The 14,583-nt window shown below is 48.5% G+C and overlaps 1 protein-coding gene across 10 annotated transcripts in view; it reads left to right on the forward strand.

Annotated features, from left to right (window-relative positions):
- Nucleotides 1-14,583, forward strand: part of TACC2 (transforming acidic coiled-coil containing protein 2) — a 206,163-nt gene that overhangs the window by 170,566 nt on the left and 21,014 nt on the right. For all 10 annotated transcript variants that reach the window (XM_033943068.1, XM_033943065.1, XM_033943061.1 and 7 more), the window contains one exon: nucleotides 7,154-7,230. In XM_033943068.1, the coding sequence (XP_033798959.1) occupies nucleotides 7,154-7,230 (77 nt within the window). The remainder of the gene's footprint in view (nucleotides 1-7,153; nucleotides 7,231-14,583) is intronic.

A 14,583-nucleotide genomic window follows, 5' to 3' on the forward strand; every position in this document is an offset into this window, starting at 1 on the left:
GCTGTTTTCCCACCTCAGGTTCCACATTCTCTAGCTTCCCTTCCTACCAGCTTTCCCTATCCCTGCACTGCTCCTGGCTCCCTTTCTCTCTCTTTAACTCCCAGCAAGGTCCCAGTTCTGTCTTTTCCAAGATTCTCCCCCTGACAGCACAAACCCCTACTTCACCTTTCTCTCCCTCACACCCAATCCACTTTTTTCCAGCCCCTTCCTCCCTTGGCAAATACAACCCTTCCATCTTTTTCTTGGCTTCTCTTTCAAATAAGATCGAAGATTCCATTTTACCAGTTATTAAAATTTTGGACATTCATTTCGATAGAAATCTATCATCTCACACTCACATCAATATTCTTGTTCGAAAATGTTATTTTCTATTATGGAAGCTTCGAACAATAAGACCATATTTTGACTTTTCCTCCTTTAAGCTTTTGGTACAGTCACTCATCCTAAGTATTTAGACTACTATAGCGTCCTTTATTTATTGATATGTAAGAAAAACATCAAGAGGATGCAAGTTATTCAAAACACTGCTGTAAGTTAGATATTTGAAAAATATTGATCACTAAACTAAACTAAACTAAACTAAACCTTAAGTTTATATACCGCGTCATCTCCACAGAAGTGGAGCTCGACACGGTTTACAGGAATTAAAATCAAAGAAAGGAACTCCAATGGAAGGAAGGAGGGCTTGGTAAATAGAAAGGAGAGGGGGGGAGGGAGGGGGAAGTTTAAACTAAACTAAACCTTAAGTTTATATCACGTGACAAAATATTACCAAATATTGCACTGGCTCCCTATAGAGGCAAGAATATTGTTCAAGTTTGGTTGTACAGTAAAACCTTGGTTTGCGAGCATAATTCGTTCCAGAAGCATGCTTGCAATCCAAAGCGCTCGTAGATCAAAGCAAATTTCCCCATAGGAAATAATGGAAACTCAGATGATTCGTTCCACAACCCAAAAACTTTAATACAAAATACTCTACGTACTTGTATTACAAGACCTCACTGGTATAGAACAGTCACTACACTCCTGCAGCGTCAGAGAGAGAAGAACCATCGGCTCAGTTGTGATGTGTGTATATTGTAAGTACATGTATTGTAAGACATTGCTTGTATATCAAGTTAAAATTGAATCAAATGTTTTGCTTGTCTTGCAATCCAAGGTTTGACTGTATGTGTTTTAAGTCTTTATATGGTCTTTTCTCAATCTCTTTGAATTTGTTTGCAGATATTTGCTATTCCTTCTCTAAAGGGATGTTTTTATAACAGAATTCTATCTTTTATCCCAGGACAAGCAGGCAGCATATTCTTAACGCATGGGTGACGTCACTGACGGAGCCCCGGTACGGACCTTTTTAACTAGAAAGTTCTAGTTGGCCGCACCGCACATGCGCGAGTGCCTTCCCGCCCGACGGAGGAGTGCGTGGTCCCCAGTTTCTTCGTTTCCGCGGAGCGAAGAAGACGCATGTGTTTTCAACGGCTGTTGAAAAACTAATTTTTGCCTTCCCGCTCGCGTATTTTCTCTCTTTTTTCCTTTTTTCTTATCGGATTCCCTTTATTTTTGTTTAAAAAAAAAAAAAACTCGTTGAGTTTTCTTTATTTTTTCAGGCCGGCCCCGGCGGGGCCTGTTGCCACCATACAGGCCTCCGGATTCAATTTTGCGGAGGCCGTGTTTCCCTTCATGCCCCCTCAACCGGGTTTTAAGAAGTGCCAGCGGTGTGCACGCCCGATCTCCCTCACCGACCCACACAATTGGTGCCTCCAGTGCTTGGGTCCAGAGCATCGGGTTGACACCTACATCCGCTGTGCTACGCTTAAAAAGCGTACTTTGAAAAATCGGCAGATCCAGCAAAATATTTTGTTTGGTACCGGATCTGCCATGGAACCGGCTGCGACGTCGACGGCACCACAGAAGTCGGCACCGACGACATCGACACCACCGGGCCCTTCCTCGGGGTCGTTGGGCCCAGGTAAGCCGGCTAAGAAGCCTCCCACTTCCCTTGAGCGCCCTCCTGCCACGGTTGCGACACCGGCCCTCCCGGCGCCGCACCGGCCCCGCAAACGCTCCGCTCCGATCTCGGTGAGTGCCTCATCATCGGCCTCCTCATCGCCGGAGCGTAGAGCGGCACCTATGGTACCAAAGAAGAAAAAAGCGGTACCGGTGCCTCCCCTGGACGACCGCATTGCGGCCATACTCCAAACACAGTTACAGGAGCAGCTGCAACAACAGCTCCAACAACTGTTGCCGGCGTTGCTGGCACCGCACCTTCCGGTACAGGACCGGTCCGAGCCTCACACTGTCCCATCGGTGTCGACCCCCTCGGTACCGATTAATACTTCCATGCCGGTGCTCTTGGCAGAAACACCTACAGTACGTACCCGTGATGCTGCCGACCCTGTCCGGTCCCAGGAACGACATCGGTCTTCCTCACCCGGTACCGCCTCGGTGCGCTCAGGCAAATCTCTTTCAAAGACCCGCCATGCCGAGCCCTCCACACCGATGTCCAAATGTACGCACCCCGACGTTAGGGACCCAGATTTGTGGGAAGACTCCCCTCACGGTACTGAGGAGGACGCTTCATCAACCGATGAAGAACCCTCCATGACCGACACCGTCTCCAAACCAGAGCAATCCTCTTTCTCCAAATTCCTTAGGGAGATGTCAGCAGCTCTTTCCATTCCCTTGGAGTCCAACTCTAAAAAGTCTCAGGCTTTCCTCGATGCCCTAGACTTTGAGCAACCTCCCAAAGAATTTCTGAAGTTGCCCGTCCACGACATCTTACGGGAAACTTTCTATAAAAACTGGGAAGCTCCCCTCACGGTTCCTGGAGCCCCTCGTAAATTGGATAGCTTATACCGGGTTATCCCAATCCCAGGGTTTGATAAACCTCAATTGCCCCACGAGTCCCTCCTGGTGGAATCTACCTTGAAAAAATCTCAGGGTTCCAGTGTATATGCCTCCACCCCTCCTGGCAGAGAGGGAAAAACCATGGATAAATTTGGTAAGCGCCTTTTCCAAAATGCCATGTTAGCCAATAGAGCCAACAACTACACCTTCCACTTCTCCTTCTACATGAAGCATCTGGTGCAACAGCTCTCCTCCTTACAAAAATATCTTCCTGAACGTAAGGTCCCTCTTTTCCAGCAACATATTTCTAGCCTCCTCCAACTCAGGAAATTCATGGTTCGCTCCATCTACGACTCATTTGAGCTGACCTCTCGCGCATCTGCCATGGCGGTGGCCATGCGCCGTTTGGCATGGCTGAGAGTCTCTGACCTAGACATTAACCACCAGGACCGCCTGGCTAACGCACCTTATCTGGGTGATGAACTCTTCGGAGAATCCCTGGACTCGACCAACCAGAAGCTCTCGGCACACGAGACCAGGTGGGACACTCTGATCAAACCTAAAAAGAAGACTCCACCTGCTCGCCCCTACAGGCAACAGTCTTCTTACCAATGCAGGTTCTCGGCCAGACCTCTCAACCCGCCTCAACAGCAGCCACGCCGACCTCGGCAACAACATCAAACCCAGGCTCGCTCTCAGTCTCACCAACCTGCCAAGTCTCTACCTCCGTCAAAACCATCTCAGCCCTTTTGACTCTTTTCTCCAGGGCATAGCCAGTCTCCCAACATCATTACCTCTTCCTCAGCCTATCGGAGGTCGCCTCCAGCATTTCCTCAGCCGTTGGGAGGTCATCACATCAGACCAATGGGTCCTCAACATCATTTGCCACGGCTACTCTCTCAACTTCCAGACTCTTCCACCAGACAATCCTCCCGTAGAGTCTGCTTCTCACTCCTCCCAAACCCCCCTCCTCCTGAGGGAGGTCCAATCCCTCCTTCTTCTCAATGCCATCGAAGAGGTGCCTCCGGACCAAAGGGGTCAGGGATTCTACTCCCGCTACTTCCTGGTTCCCAAGAAGACAGGAGACCTCCGCCCCATCCTTGATCTCCGGGACCTCAACAAGTGTCTGGTCAAAGAGAAGTTCAGAATGCTCTCCCTGGCCACGCTTTACCCTCTTCTCTCTCATCACGACTGGCTATGTTCCCTGGACTTCAAAGAGGCCTACACTCACATCCCCATCAATCTGAATTCACGTCGCTACCTCCGCTTTCAGATTCAGCACCGCCACTATCAGTACAAGGTACTACCTTTTGGCCTCGCATCATCGCCCAGGGTGTTCACCAAGTGCCTTATTGTGGTAGCAGCCTTCCTCAGGTCTCAACCTCCAGGTGTTCCCCTACTTGGACGATTGGTTGGTGAAAGCAACTACGTCTCCACTTGTGCTGCAAGCCACTCATCACACCATCTCTTTCCTCCATCTCTTGGGGTTCGAGATCAACTACCCCAAGTCGCATCTGCTTCCCACACAGCGACTTCAGTTCATCGGAGCAGTTCTCGACACCACTCTGATGAGAGCGTTTCTCCCCTCCGACCGACACCGGACCCTGCCGTCAGGTGCTCCTTCATCAAACCATCCCAGCTCGACAGATGATGGTCCTCTTGGGCTACATGGCCTCGACGGTCCATGTACTTCCTCTGGCGCGACTCCACCTCAGGACACCTCAGTGGACTCTAGCCAACCAATGGTCACAGACCACGGATCCTCTTTCTCATCCCATCTCTGTGACATCGTCTCTTCAGCAATCTCTTCAATGGTGGTTGAACTCCTCCAATCTTTCCAGGGGTCTACTCCTTCATCTACCCCCTCACTCCATGATCATAACCACGGATGCCTCCCCCTATGCGTGGGGAGCTCACCTAGGAGATCTACGCACCCAGGGACTCTGGACCCCTCAGGAGCGTCAACATCACATCAATTTCCTGGAACTCAGAGCCATGTTCTATGCTCTCAAGGCCTTCCAGCACCTTCTCTGCCCTCAGGTTCTTCTCCTGTACACAGACAATCAAGTCGCCATGTACTACATAAACAAGCAAGGCGGCACCGGATCTCGCCTCCTCTGTCAGGAGGCTCTCCGCATCTGGACCTGGGCCACGGACCACAGTCTCTTCCTCAAGGCTGTCTACATCCAGGGCAAACAGAACTCCCTGGCCGACAATCTCAGCCGCATCCTTCAACCTCACGAGTGGACTCTGGACCCTCCAACACTCCGCTCCATCTTTGCTCACTGGGGCACTCCACAGGTGGACCTCTTTGCAGCTCCTCACAACCATCAGCTGCCCCAGTTCTGTTCCAGACTCTTCTCTCCTCACCGTCTGGCCCCGGATGCATTCCTGCTCGACTGGACGGATCGGTTCCTCTATGCCTTTCCTCCACTCCCTCTGATGTTGCGGACGCTATACAAACTCCGCAGGGACAAGGCCACCATGATTCTCATCGCCCCTCGGTGGCCTCGACAACACTGGTTCTCCCTTCTGCTTCAGCTCAGCTCCAGGGAGCCCATTCCTCTTCCTGTGTTTCCTACTCTACTTACACAGCAGCATCAGTCTCTACTACATCCCAATCTGTCTTCGCTCCACCTGACAGCTTGGTTTCTCTCGGGCTGACCTCTCCAGAGAATCTGTCTCAGCCTGTCCGTCGCATTTTGGATGCCTCCAGGAAACCGGCCACTCTTCAATGTTACCATCAGAAGTGGACCCGGTTTTCCTCTTGGTGTCTCCTGCATCATCACAATCCCACCTCATTGGCGGTGGAAACTGTACTGGACTATTTACTCTCTCTGTCCGATGCTGGCCTCAAGTCTACCTCAATCAGAGTCCACCTCAGTGCCATCACTGTGTTTCATGAGCCTATCCTCGGAAAACCTCTCACGGCTCATCCTCTGGTTTCCCGGTTCATGAGAGGCCTCTTCCATGTCAAACCACCTCTGAAGCCTCCTCCTGTCGTCTGGGACCTAAATGTGGTTTTATCAGCCCTCATGAAACCTCCTTTTGAGCCTCTTGCCACGACTTCGCTCAAATTTCTAACTTGGAAGGTGCTTTTCCTCATTGCCATCACCTCTGCCAGGAGGGTTAGTGAGCTGCATGCACTGGTCGCCGATCCACCGTTCACTGTTTTTCACCATGACAAGGTGGTTCTGCGTACCCACCCTAAATTCCTCCCCAAGATGGTCTCGGCTTTTCACCTCAACCAGTCCATTGTGTTGCCGGTCTTTTTCCCTAAACCCCATTCTCATCCTGGGGAACAGGCGTTGCACACGCTGGATTGTAAGCGTGCCCTTGCATACTACCTTGACCGTACCAGGGCTCACCGCTCGTCTCCTCAGCTCTTTCTGACCTTCGATCCTAACCGTCTAGGTCGTCCTGTCTCTAAACGGACGCTTTCCAACTGGCTTGCTGCCTGCATTGCGTTCTGTTATGCTCGGGCCGGTCTCTCACTGGAAGGTGCTGTCACGGCCCATAGGGTCAGAGCTATGGCTGCTTCTGTGGCTTTCCTCCGTTCCACGCCCATCGAGGAAATCTGCAAGGCTGCCACTTGGTCCTCAGTTCACACGTTCACTACTCACTACTGTCTGGATGCCTTCTCCAGACGGGATGGACACTTCAGGGAGAAGGATAGAGAGACCCAGGTGTGGGGTTGAGATGGAGAAACATGGATGCGGGGATTGGAGGGGTTGAGAAATCAGGGAGAAGGACAGAGAGACCCAGGTGTGGGGTTGAGATGGAGAAACATGGATGCGGGGTTGAAGGGGTTGAGAAATATTGGAGAAGGACAAAGAGACCCAGGTGTGGGGTTGAGATGGAGAAACATGGATGCGGGGATTGGAGGGGTTGAGAAATCAGGGAGAAGGACAGAGAGACCCAGGTGTGGGTTTGAGATGGAGAAACATGGATGCGGGGATTGGAAGGGTTGAGAAATCAGGGAGAAGGACAGAGAGACCCAGGTGTGGGGTTGAGATGGAGAAACATGGATGCGGGGATTAGAGGGGGTTGAGAAATCAGGGAGAAGGACAGAGAGACACAGGTGTGGGGTTGAGATGGAGAAACATGGATGCGGGGATTGGAGGGGTTGAGAAATCAGGGAGAAGGACAGAGAGACACAGGTGTGGGGTTGAGATGGAGAAACATGGATGCAGGGTTTGGAGGGGTTGAGAAATCTGGGAGAAGGACAGAGAGACCCAGGTGTGGGGTTGAGATGGAGTTTGGCTAGTGTCTTGTTTTCCTTCATGTTTTGTTCTCTCTTCTTCTTCAGATTTCAGCCAAGGAGCGAGAGGCCTTGGAATGGAAAGAGAAGTATGAGGAGAGTCGCAGGGAAGTGGTAGAGATGAGGTGAGGGGAGCACTTTTTTGCAGACTTTGGAAATTTCAAACACCATCCTCATTACTGATCCTGTATGGAGAAGGGAATAGACTTACTAGATAAAGACAGGTTGTTCACCCTCTCCAAGGTGGAGAGAACTAGAGGGCACTCTCTAAAGTTAAAAGGTGATAGATTCCATACAAATGTAAGGAAGTTCTTCTTCACCCAGAGAGTGGTAGAAAACTGGAACGCTCTTCCGGAGTCTGTTATAGGGGAAAACCCCTCCAGGGATTCAAGACAAGGTTGGACAAGTTCCTGCTGAACCGGAACCGTCCTCAGGTAAGGCTAGACTCAGTTATGGCTTTGACCTTAGGGCCACTGTGTGAGCGGACTGCTGGGCATGATGGACCACTGGTCTGACCCACGGCAATTCTTATGTTCTCATATCATTTGTCTTAGGCCAGTGCTTCTAGGTCATCTCACTAGGTCAGGAAGTCTTCCCTTATCCATAGAGGAGACAGGACTGTGATATTTACAAATTTTTAGGTGAATGCTTCATTTCAGGCTTGTAGTCAGGAACTTTTGTAATACAGCTTAATTCAGGGGCTTCTCTAACAGAGACAGTAAAGTGCACTTTTAGGTGGTGAGTATTTTATAGAAGGCCACATATGTGTGAATACGACCTTCAAATATTACTTCTATATTGTGTAAAAGGAGGAGCCCTGGGATTCATTTTATAAAGTTTTATTCTGTGGACAAACTGTAGCGTGGAAAAATTTTTAATAAAATTGTAGAATGGTAGCCAGAGGCATGTTCTTTTATGTAACACATGTGTAGCAGGGACAGTTCAGCCACAATTTTTGCTCCATTTCTGAAGCTATTTAATGAGGACAATCGAGACCCCTTATACTAAAGATTCAGGCATTCCTAGGGGGATTCTGGGCTCCAGCACACTGAAAAATTGGGGCAGAATTTTCCACTTTCACAGGCATCAAAAGAGGCAGTGTTGACACTTCCCCTCTGTGGCACCCATCTCCCTCTTTCAGTGTATCCTGGCACCTACCCTCCCAGTCCCCAGCCTGGCACTGATCACAAGCAGAGAAAGAAGAGGCTGGCTGCACATGAGGCCACATCTTTGGCATTCAGTGCCAAAGTGGCAGAGGAGTGAGATCAGGGCTGGATTGATCACTGGGACAATAGGTCGGTGCCCGAGGGCCCACAGTAGTAAGGGGCCCATAAGAATAGCCCATTCTCACGGTGGCCAATCCAGGTCCCTAGTACCTGGCCAAAACCCAAGGAGTAGCAACATTCCATGCAAGCAGTGGCTTCCCCCATGTCTTTGTCAATAACAGACTATGGACTTTTCCTCCAGGAACTTGTCCAAACCTTTCTTAAAACCAGCTACGCTATCCGCTCTTACCACATCCTCTAGCAATGCGTTCCAGAGCTTAACTATTCTCTGAGTGAAACAATATTTCCTCCTATTGGTTTGAACATAAGAAATGCTGCTGCTGGGTCAGACCAGTGGTCCATCATGCCCAGCAATCCGTTCACGCGGCGGCCCTTTGGTCAAAGACCAGCGCCCTAATTGAGACTAGCCCTACCATCGTAAGTCCTTGTTCAGCAGGAACTTGTCTAACTTTGTCTTGAATCCCTGGAGGGTGTTTTCCCCTATGACAGACTTCTTAAAATGCCTATCTATGTAAACATATATTTTAAATAGTTCAAGGGGAGCAAGATAACGTGACTGGAAAGTTTATCAGTCTTAGATTCTTAGCTCTGCCCAACCACATAACTTACCCCTTTCCAATTTCAACCGATGCAGTTTCATCGACTGTCTCCTAGTCTTTGTAATTTTTGACGGAGTATTATGAGGAGATTCTGGGTTGCAACTATTAAACATTATAAACCTTATGGCCAATTCAGTCTGTCTATACATTCCATCCCCTAGAGTTCCTCTTCAGTTCAGAGATTGTCTTTGCCTCCACCACTGCTCCGAGCGGGTTATGGATAGTTGTAACTGTTCTCTGAGAAAATAACCCACAGTGCTTTCTCATAGACCTGGTGCTTTTCAGTTGGCTACATATACCGGCAGACTTTATACTGATTTTCAGAAGTACGTTTCCTTTGTGCACTTGGTTCACGGACTCACATGGGTGGGATATGGCTATACCGGGCTACAATCTACTTCGTCAGGACAGAGAGGGCAGGTTAGGAGGGGGGTAGCTCTATACATTAAAGAGGACATCAAAACCACCAGGATCACAGATGTCAAGTACACCGGGGAGTCCCTCTGGGTAAACCTGGCAAGAGGCAGAGAAAAATGCCTGTATCTAGGTGTGGTATACAGACCCCCAAGACAACTTGAAGACATGGACGCAGAATTAATTGAAGACATAGAGAATATCACTCTACGAGGAGAAGCTGTACTGCTAGGGGACTTCAATATGCCTGATGCAGACTGGAACTCATTTTCAGTGACAACCAGCGGTAGCAGGAGGCTCTTAACCTCCATAAAGGGAGCACATCTCAAACAAATGGTAACGGAGCCCACTAGGGCCCAGGCGATCCTCGACCTGGTACTCACCAACGGGGAAAGCGTCTCAGAGGTCTCAGTAAGAGATACGCTAGCCTTCAGCGACTACAACATAGTATGGTTCAACATTAGGAAAGGCTTCCCTAGATCAAACACGAAAACAAAGGTACTCAATTTCCGGGGCACAGACTTCGCACGCATGGGAGATTTCATCCATCAGACGCTGCAGGACCAAACGGAGATCGATGATGTAGAAGCTAAGTGGTTAACACTGAAATCAACCATACATGAAGCAACTAGCCGCTTCATAAAATCAGTAAATAAACGACAAAGAAACAATAAACCCCAATGGTTCACCGCGGAGATCTCACACCTCATTAAGGAGAAGAAAAAAGCGTTTCTCTCCTACAAGCGCACGGAGAAAAGAGAGGCAAAAGTAGAATATAGGACCAGGTCTACAGCGGTCAAAATGGCAGTTAGGGAGGCAAAACTTCGAGTGGAAGAAATTCTGGCAAAAAACATTAAAAAGGGGGACAAATCCTTCTTCAGGTATATTAGTGACAGAAAAAGGAACACAGGCGGGATAGTACGCCTTAGAAGATGGGACGGAAGTTACGTGGAAGCAGATTCCGATAAAGCCGAACTACTGAATGAATACTTCGGCTCAGTCTTCACCTGTGAGGCACCGGGACACGGTCCGCAGTTGAAGGCAACACAAAGCACAGAAGACCCGTTTCAGAATTTTGAGTTCACACCAGGTGAAGTTTACAGTGAACTGGCAAGACTCAAGGTGAACAAAGCCATGGGACCAGACAATTTGCACCCAAGAGTGCTCAGAGAATTGAGCGATGTCCTGGTGAAACCGTTGGCTGAGCTATTCAATCTCTCCCTAAGTAAGGGGAAAGTTCCCCTGGACTGGAAATTAGCTAATGTCGTTCCTCTGCATAAAAAGGGTTGCAGGGCAGAGGCTGCAAATTATAGACCGGTGAGTCTCACATCAATAGTGTGCAAACTCATGGAAACACTAATTAAAAGCAAATTGGACATGATCTTGAATGAAGGGAATCTTCGGGATCCCAGTCAGCATGGATTCACCAAGGGTAGATCCTGCCAATCCAATCTCATCAGCTTCTTTGACTGGGTAACAAGAAAGTTGGACTTGGGAGAGTCTTTGGACGTCGTGTACCTGGACTTCAGTAAAGCTTTTGACAGTGTCCCACACCGCAGGCTGCTAAGCAAGATGGAATCGATGGAGTTAGGAGAGACACTAACTGCATGGGTCAATGATTGGTTGAGTGGCAGACTTCATAGAAACATAGAAGATGACGGCAGAAAAGGGCTACAGCCCATCAAGTCTGCCCATTCTGCTTACCCACCCCTTGTCTATGCCCTAATGACCCAATTTCCTTATCTTGACCCTCATAGGGATCCCACATGGGTATCCCATTTATTCTTAAAGTCTGGCACGCTGTCTGCCTCGATCACCTGCACTGGAAGCTTGTTCCAATGATCAACCACTCTCTCTGTGAAGAAATACTTTCTGGTGTCGCCATGAAATTTTGCGCCCCTGAGTTTGAGCGGGTGCCCTCTTGTGGCCGAGGGTCTCTTGAGAAAGAAAATATCATCTTCCACTTCGACACGTCCCGTGAGGTACTTAAATGTTTCGATCATGTCTCCCCTCTCCCTACGTTCCTCAAGAGTGTAGAGCTGCAATTTGTTCAGTCTCTCTTCGTATGAGAGACCCTTGAGCCCCGAGATCATCCTGGTGGCCGTCCGTTGAACCGATTCAATTCTGCGCACATCTTTACTGTAATGTGGCCTCCAGAATTGCACACAGTACTCCAGATGAGGTATCACCATGGCCCTGTACAACGGCATTATGACTTCAGGCTTTCGGCTGACGAAACTTCTATTGATACAACCCAATATCTGCCTTGCCTTAGATGAAGCCTTCTGCACTGATGATTACTCCTAAATCTCGTTCTGCTGAAGTCCTAGTTAAAGTTTCTCCGTTCAAGAAGTACGTCCTGCATGGATTTCCGCTTCTGAGGTGCATGACCTTACATTTCTTAGCATTGAAGCCTAGCTGCCAGGTTGAGGACCAACTTTCCAATGTAAGCAGGTCCTGCGCCATATAATTCTGTAAACTGCATTCACTTACTATATTACATAGTTTGGCGTCATCAGCGAATAGTGTTATTTTACCTTGAAGCCCTTGAGTCAGATCCCCTATGAATATGTTGAAAAGGAGTGGACCCAGGACCGAGCCCTGCGGCACTCCACTGGTCACCTCCGATGTTTTAGAGAGGGTACCATTAACCACCACCCTCTGAAGTCTGCCACTCAGCCAATCATTGACCCATGCAGTTAGTGTCTCTCCTAACCCCATCGATTCCATCTTGCTTAGCAGCCTGCGGTGTGGGACACTGTCAAAAGCTTTACTGAAGTCCAGGTACACGACGTCCAAAGACTCTCCCAAGTTCAACTTTCTTGTTATCCAGTCAAAGAAGCTGATGAGATTGGATTGGCAGGACCTACCCTTGGTGAATCCATGCTGACTGGGATCCCGAAGATTCCCTTCATTCAAGATCGTGTCCAATTTGCTATTGATGTGAGACTCACCGGTCTATAATTTGCAGCCTCTGCCCTGCAACCCTTTTTATGCAGAGGAACGACATTAGCTAATTTCCAGTCCAGGGGAACTTTCCCCTTACTTAGGGAGAGATTGAATAGCTCAGCCAACGGTTTCGCCAGGACATCGCTCAATTCTCTGAGCACTCTTGGGTGCAAATTGTCTGGTCCCATGGCTTTGTTCACCTTGAGTCTTGCCAGTTCACTGTAAACTTCACCTGGTGTGAACTCAAAATTCTGAAACGGGTCTTCTGTGCTTTGTGTTGCCTTCAACTGTGGACCGTGTCCCGGTGCCTCACAGGTGAAGACTGAACAGAAGTATTCATTCAGTAGTTCGGCTTTATCGGAATCTGCTTCCACGTAACTTCCGTCCAGTCTTCTAAGGCGTACTATCCCGCCTGTGTTCCTTTTTCTGTCACTAATATACCTGAAGAAGGATTTGTCCCCAGAGGGTGGTGGTTAATGGTACCCTCTCTAAAACATCGGAGGTGACCAGTGGAGTGCCGCAGGGCTCGGTCCTGGGTCCACTCCTTTTCAACATATTCATAGGGGATCTGACTCAAGGGCTTCAAGGTAAAATAACACTATTCGCCGATGACGCCAAACTATGTAATATAGTAAGTGAATGCAGTTTACAGAATTATATGGCGCAGGACCTGCTTACATTGGAAAGTTGGTCCTCAACCTGGCAGCTAGGCTTCAATGCTAAGAAATGTAAGGTAGGCTTCAATGCTAAGAAATGTAAGATCATGCACCTCGGAAGCGGAAATCCATGCAGGACGTACTTCTTGAACGGAGAAACTTTAACTAGGACTTCAGCAGAACGAGATTTAGGAGTAATCATCAGTGCAGACATGAAAACTGCCAATCAAGTGGAGAAGGCTTCATCTAAGGCAAGGCAGATATTGGGTTGTATCAATAGAAGTTTCGTCAGCCGAAAGCCTGAAGTCATAATGCCGTTGTACAGGGCCATGGTGAGACCTCATCTGGAGTACTGTGTGCAATTCTGGAGGCCACATTACAGTAAAGATGTGCGCAGAATTGAATCGGTTCAGCGGAGGCCACCAGGATGATCTCGGGGCTCAAGGGTCTCTCGTACGAAGAGAGACTGAACAAATTGCAGCTCTACACTCTTGAGGAACGTAGGGAGAGGGGAGACATGATCGAAACATTTAAGTACCTCACGGGACGTGTCGAAGTGGAAGATGATATTTTCTTTCTCAAGGAACCCTCGGCCACAAGAGGGCACCTGCTCAAACTCAGGGGCGGAAAATTTCATGGCGATACCAGAAAGTATTTCTTCACAGAGAGAGTGGTTGATCATTGGAACAAGCTTCCAGTGCAGGTGATCGAGGCAGGCAGCGTGCCAGACTTTAAGAATAAATGGGATACCCATGTGGGATCCCTACGAGGGTCAAGATAAGGAAATTGGATCATTAGGGCATAGACAGGGGGTGGGTAAGCAGAGTGGGCAGACTTGATGGGCTGTAGCCCTTTTCTGCCGTCATCTTCTATGTTTCTATGTTGTAGAGAGACAAGTGGTGAACCCAGGATCGCTTTGCTTATTGATGTGAATATCAGTGAGGCAAAGCCCTGAATATCCCTTCACCACATTTACTTTAATTTGGAAACTTAGGGCCATATTCTGTAAACGGCGCTGAAAGTTACGCACCTACCAGATCCCGACTTGATTGCATTAATCAGCTTTAACTGGCACATTTAAAATCGATTGACGCCTAAGGTCAAAGTGGGCGTGTTTAAGGGCAGAGTTGACCTTAGGCGTCACTAGGCCCGATTCCCCCCAAAACTTTAAAACTTTGGCCTACATAACTGGGGACTACGTTTTTTAAAATGTGATTCTGTTAACGGCTCCTAAGCGTGATTAACACGTGGCTGGTGCCGTTTTTCTAAGCGCTGGCCAATTTAGACACCGTTTACAGAATCTGGGCCTTGCTGTCCACTTCACCAACTAATAAATCAAGGTGGATTACAAATTAAACATTCATCAAAACAGTTGGCTAATGTAGCAGGGCGTATTTTAGTTACAGTCATTAGAATTTATTTTATGCCTTCTTGACAAGAATAAGTCAGACAGAAGCAACAGTTACAGCAGTAAAAATATTCAAATTACAATAGAAAGTCATGGCCCTTTAAGCTCTGTATCATGAATCTCTCTGATCCTTCCCCCTCACCTCTATGATCTCTCTCTCTTCCCC

Source organism: Geotrypetes seraphini, chromosome 4 (assembly GCF_902459505.1).
Source record: "Geotrypetes seraphini chromosome 4, aGeoSer1.1, whole genome shotgun sequence".
Lineage (NCBI taxonomy): Eukaryota > Metazoa > Chordata > Amphibia > Gymnophiona > Dermophiidae > Geotrypetes > Geotrypetes seraphini.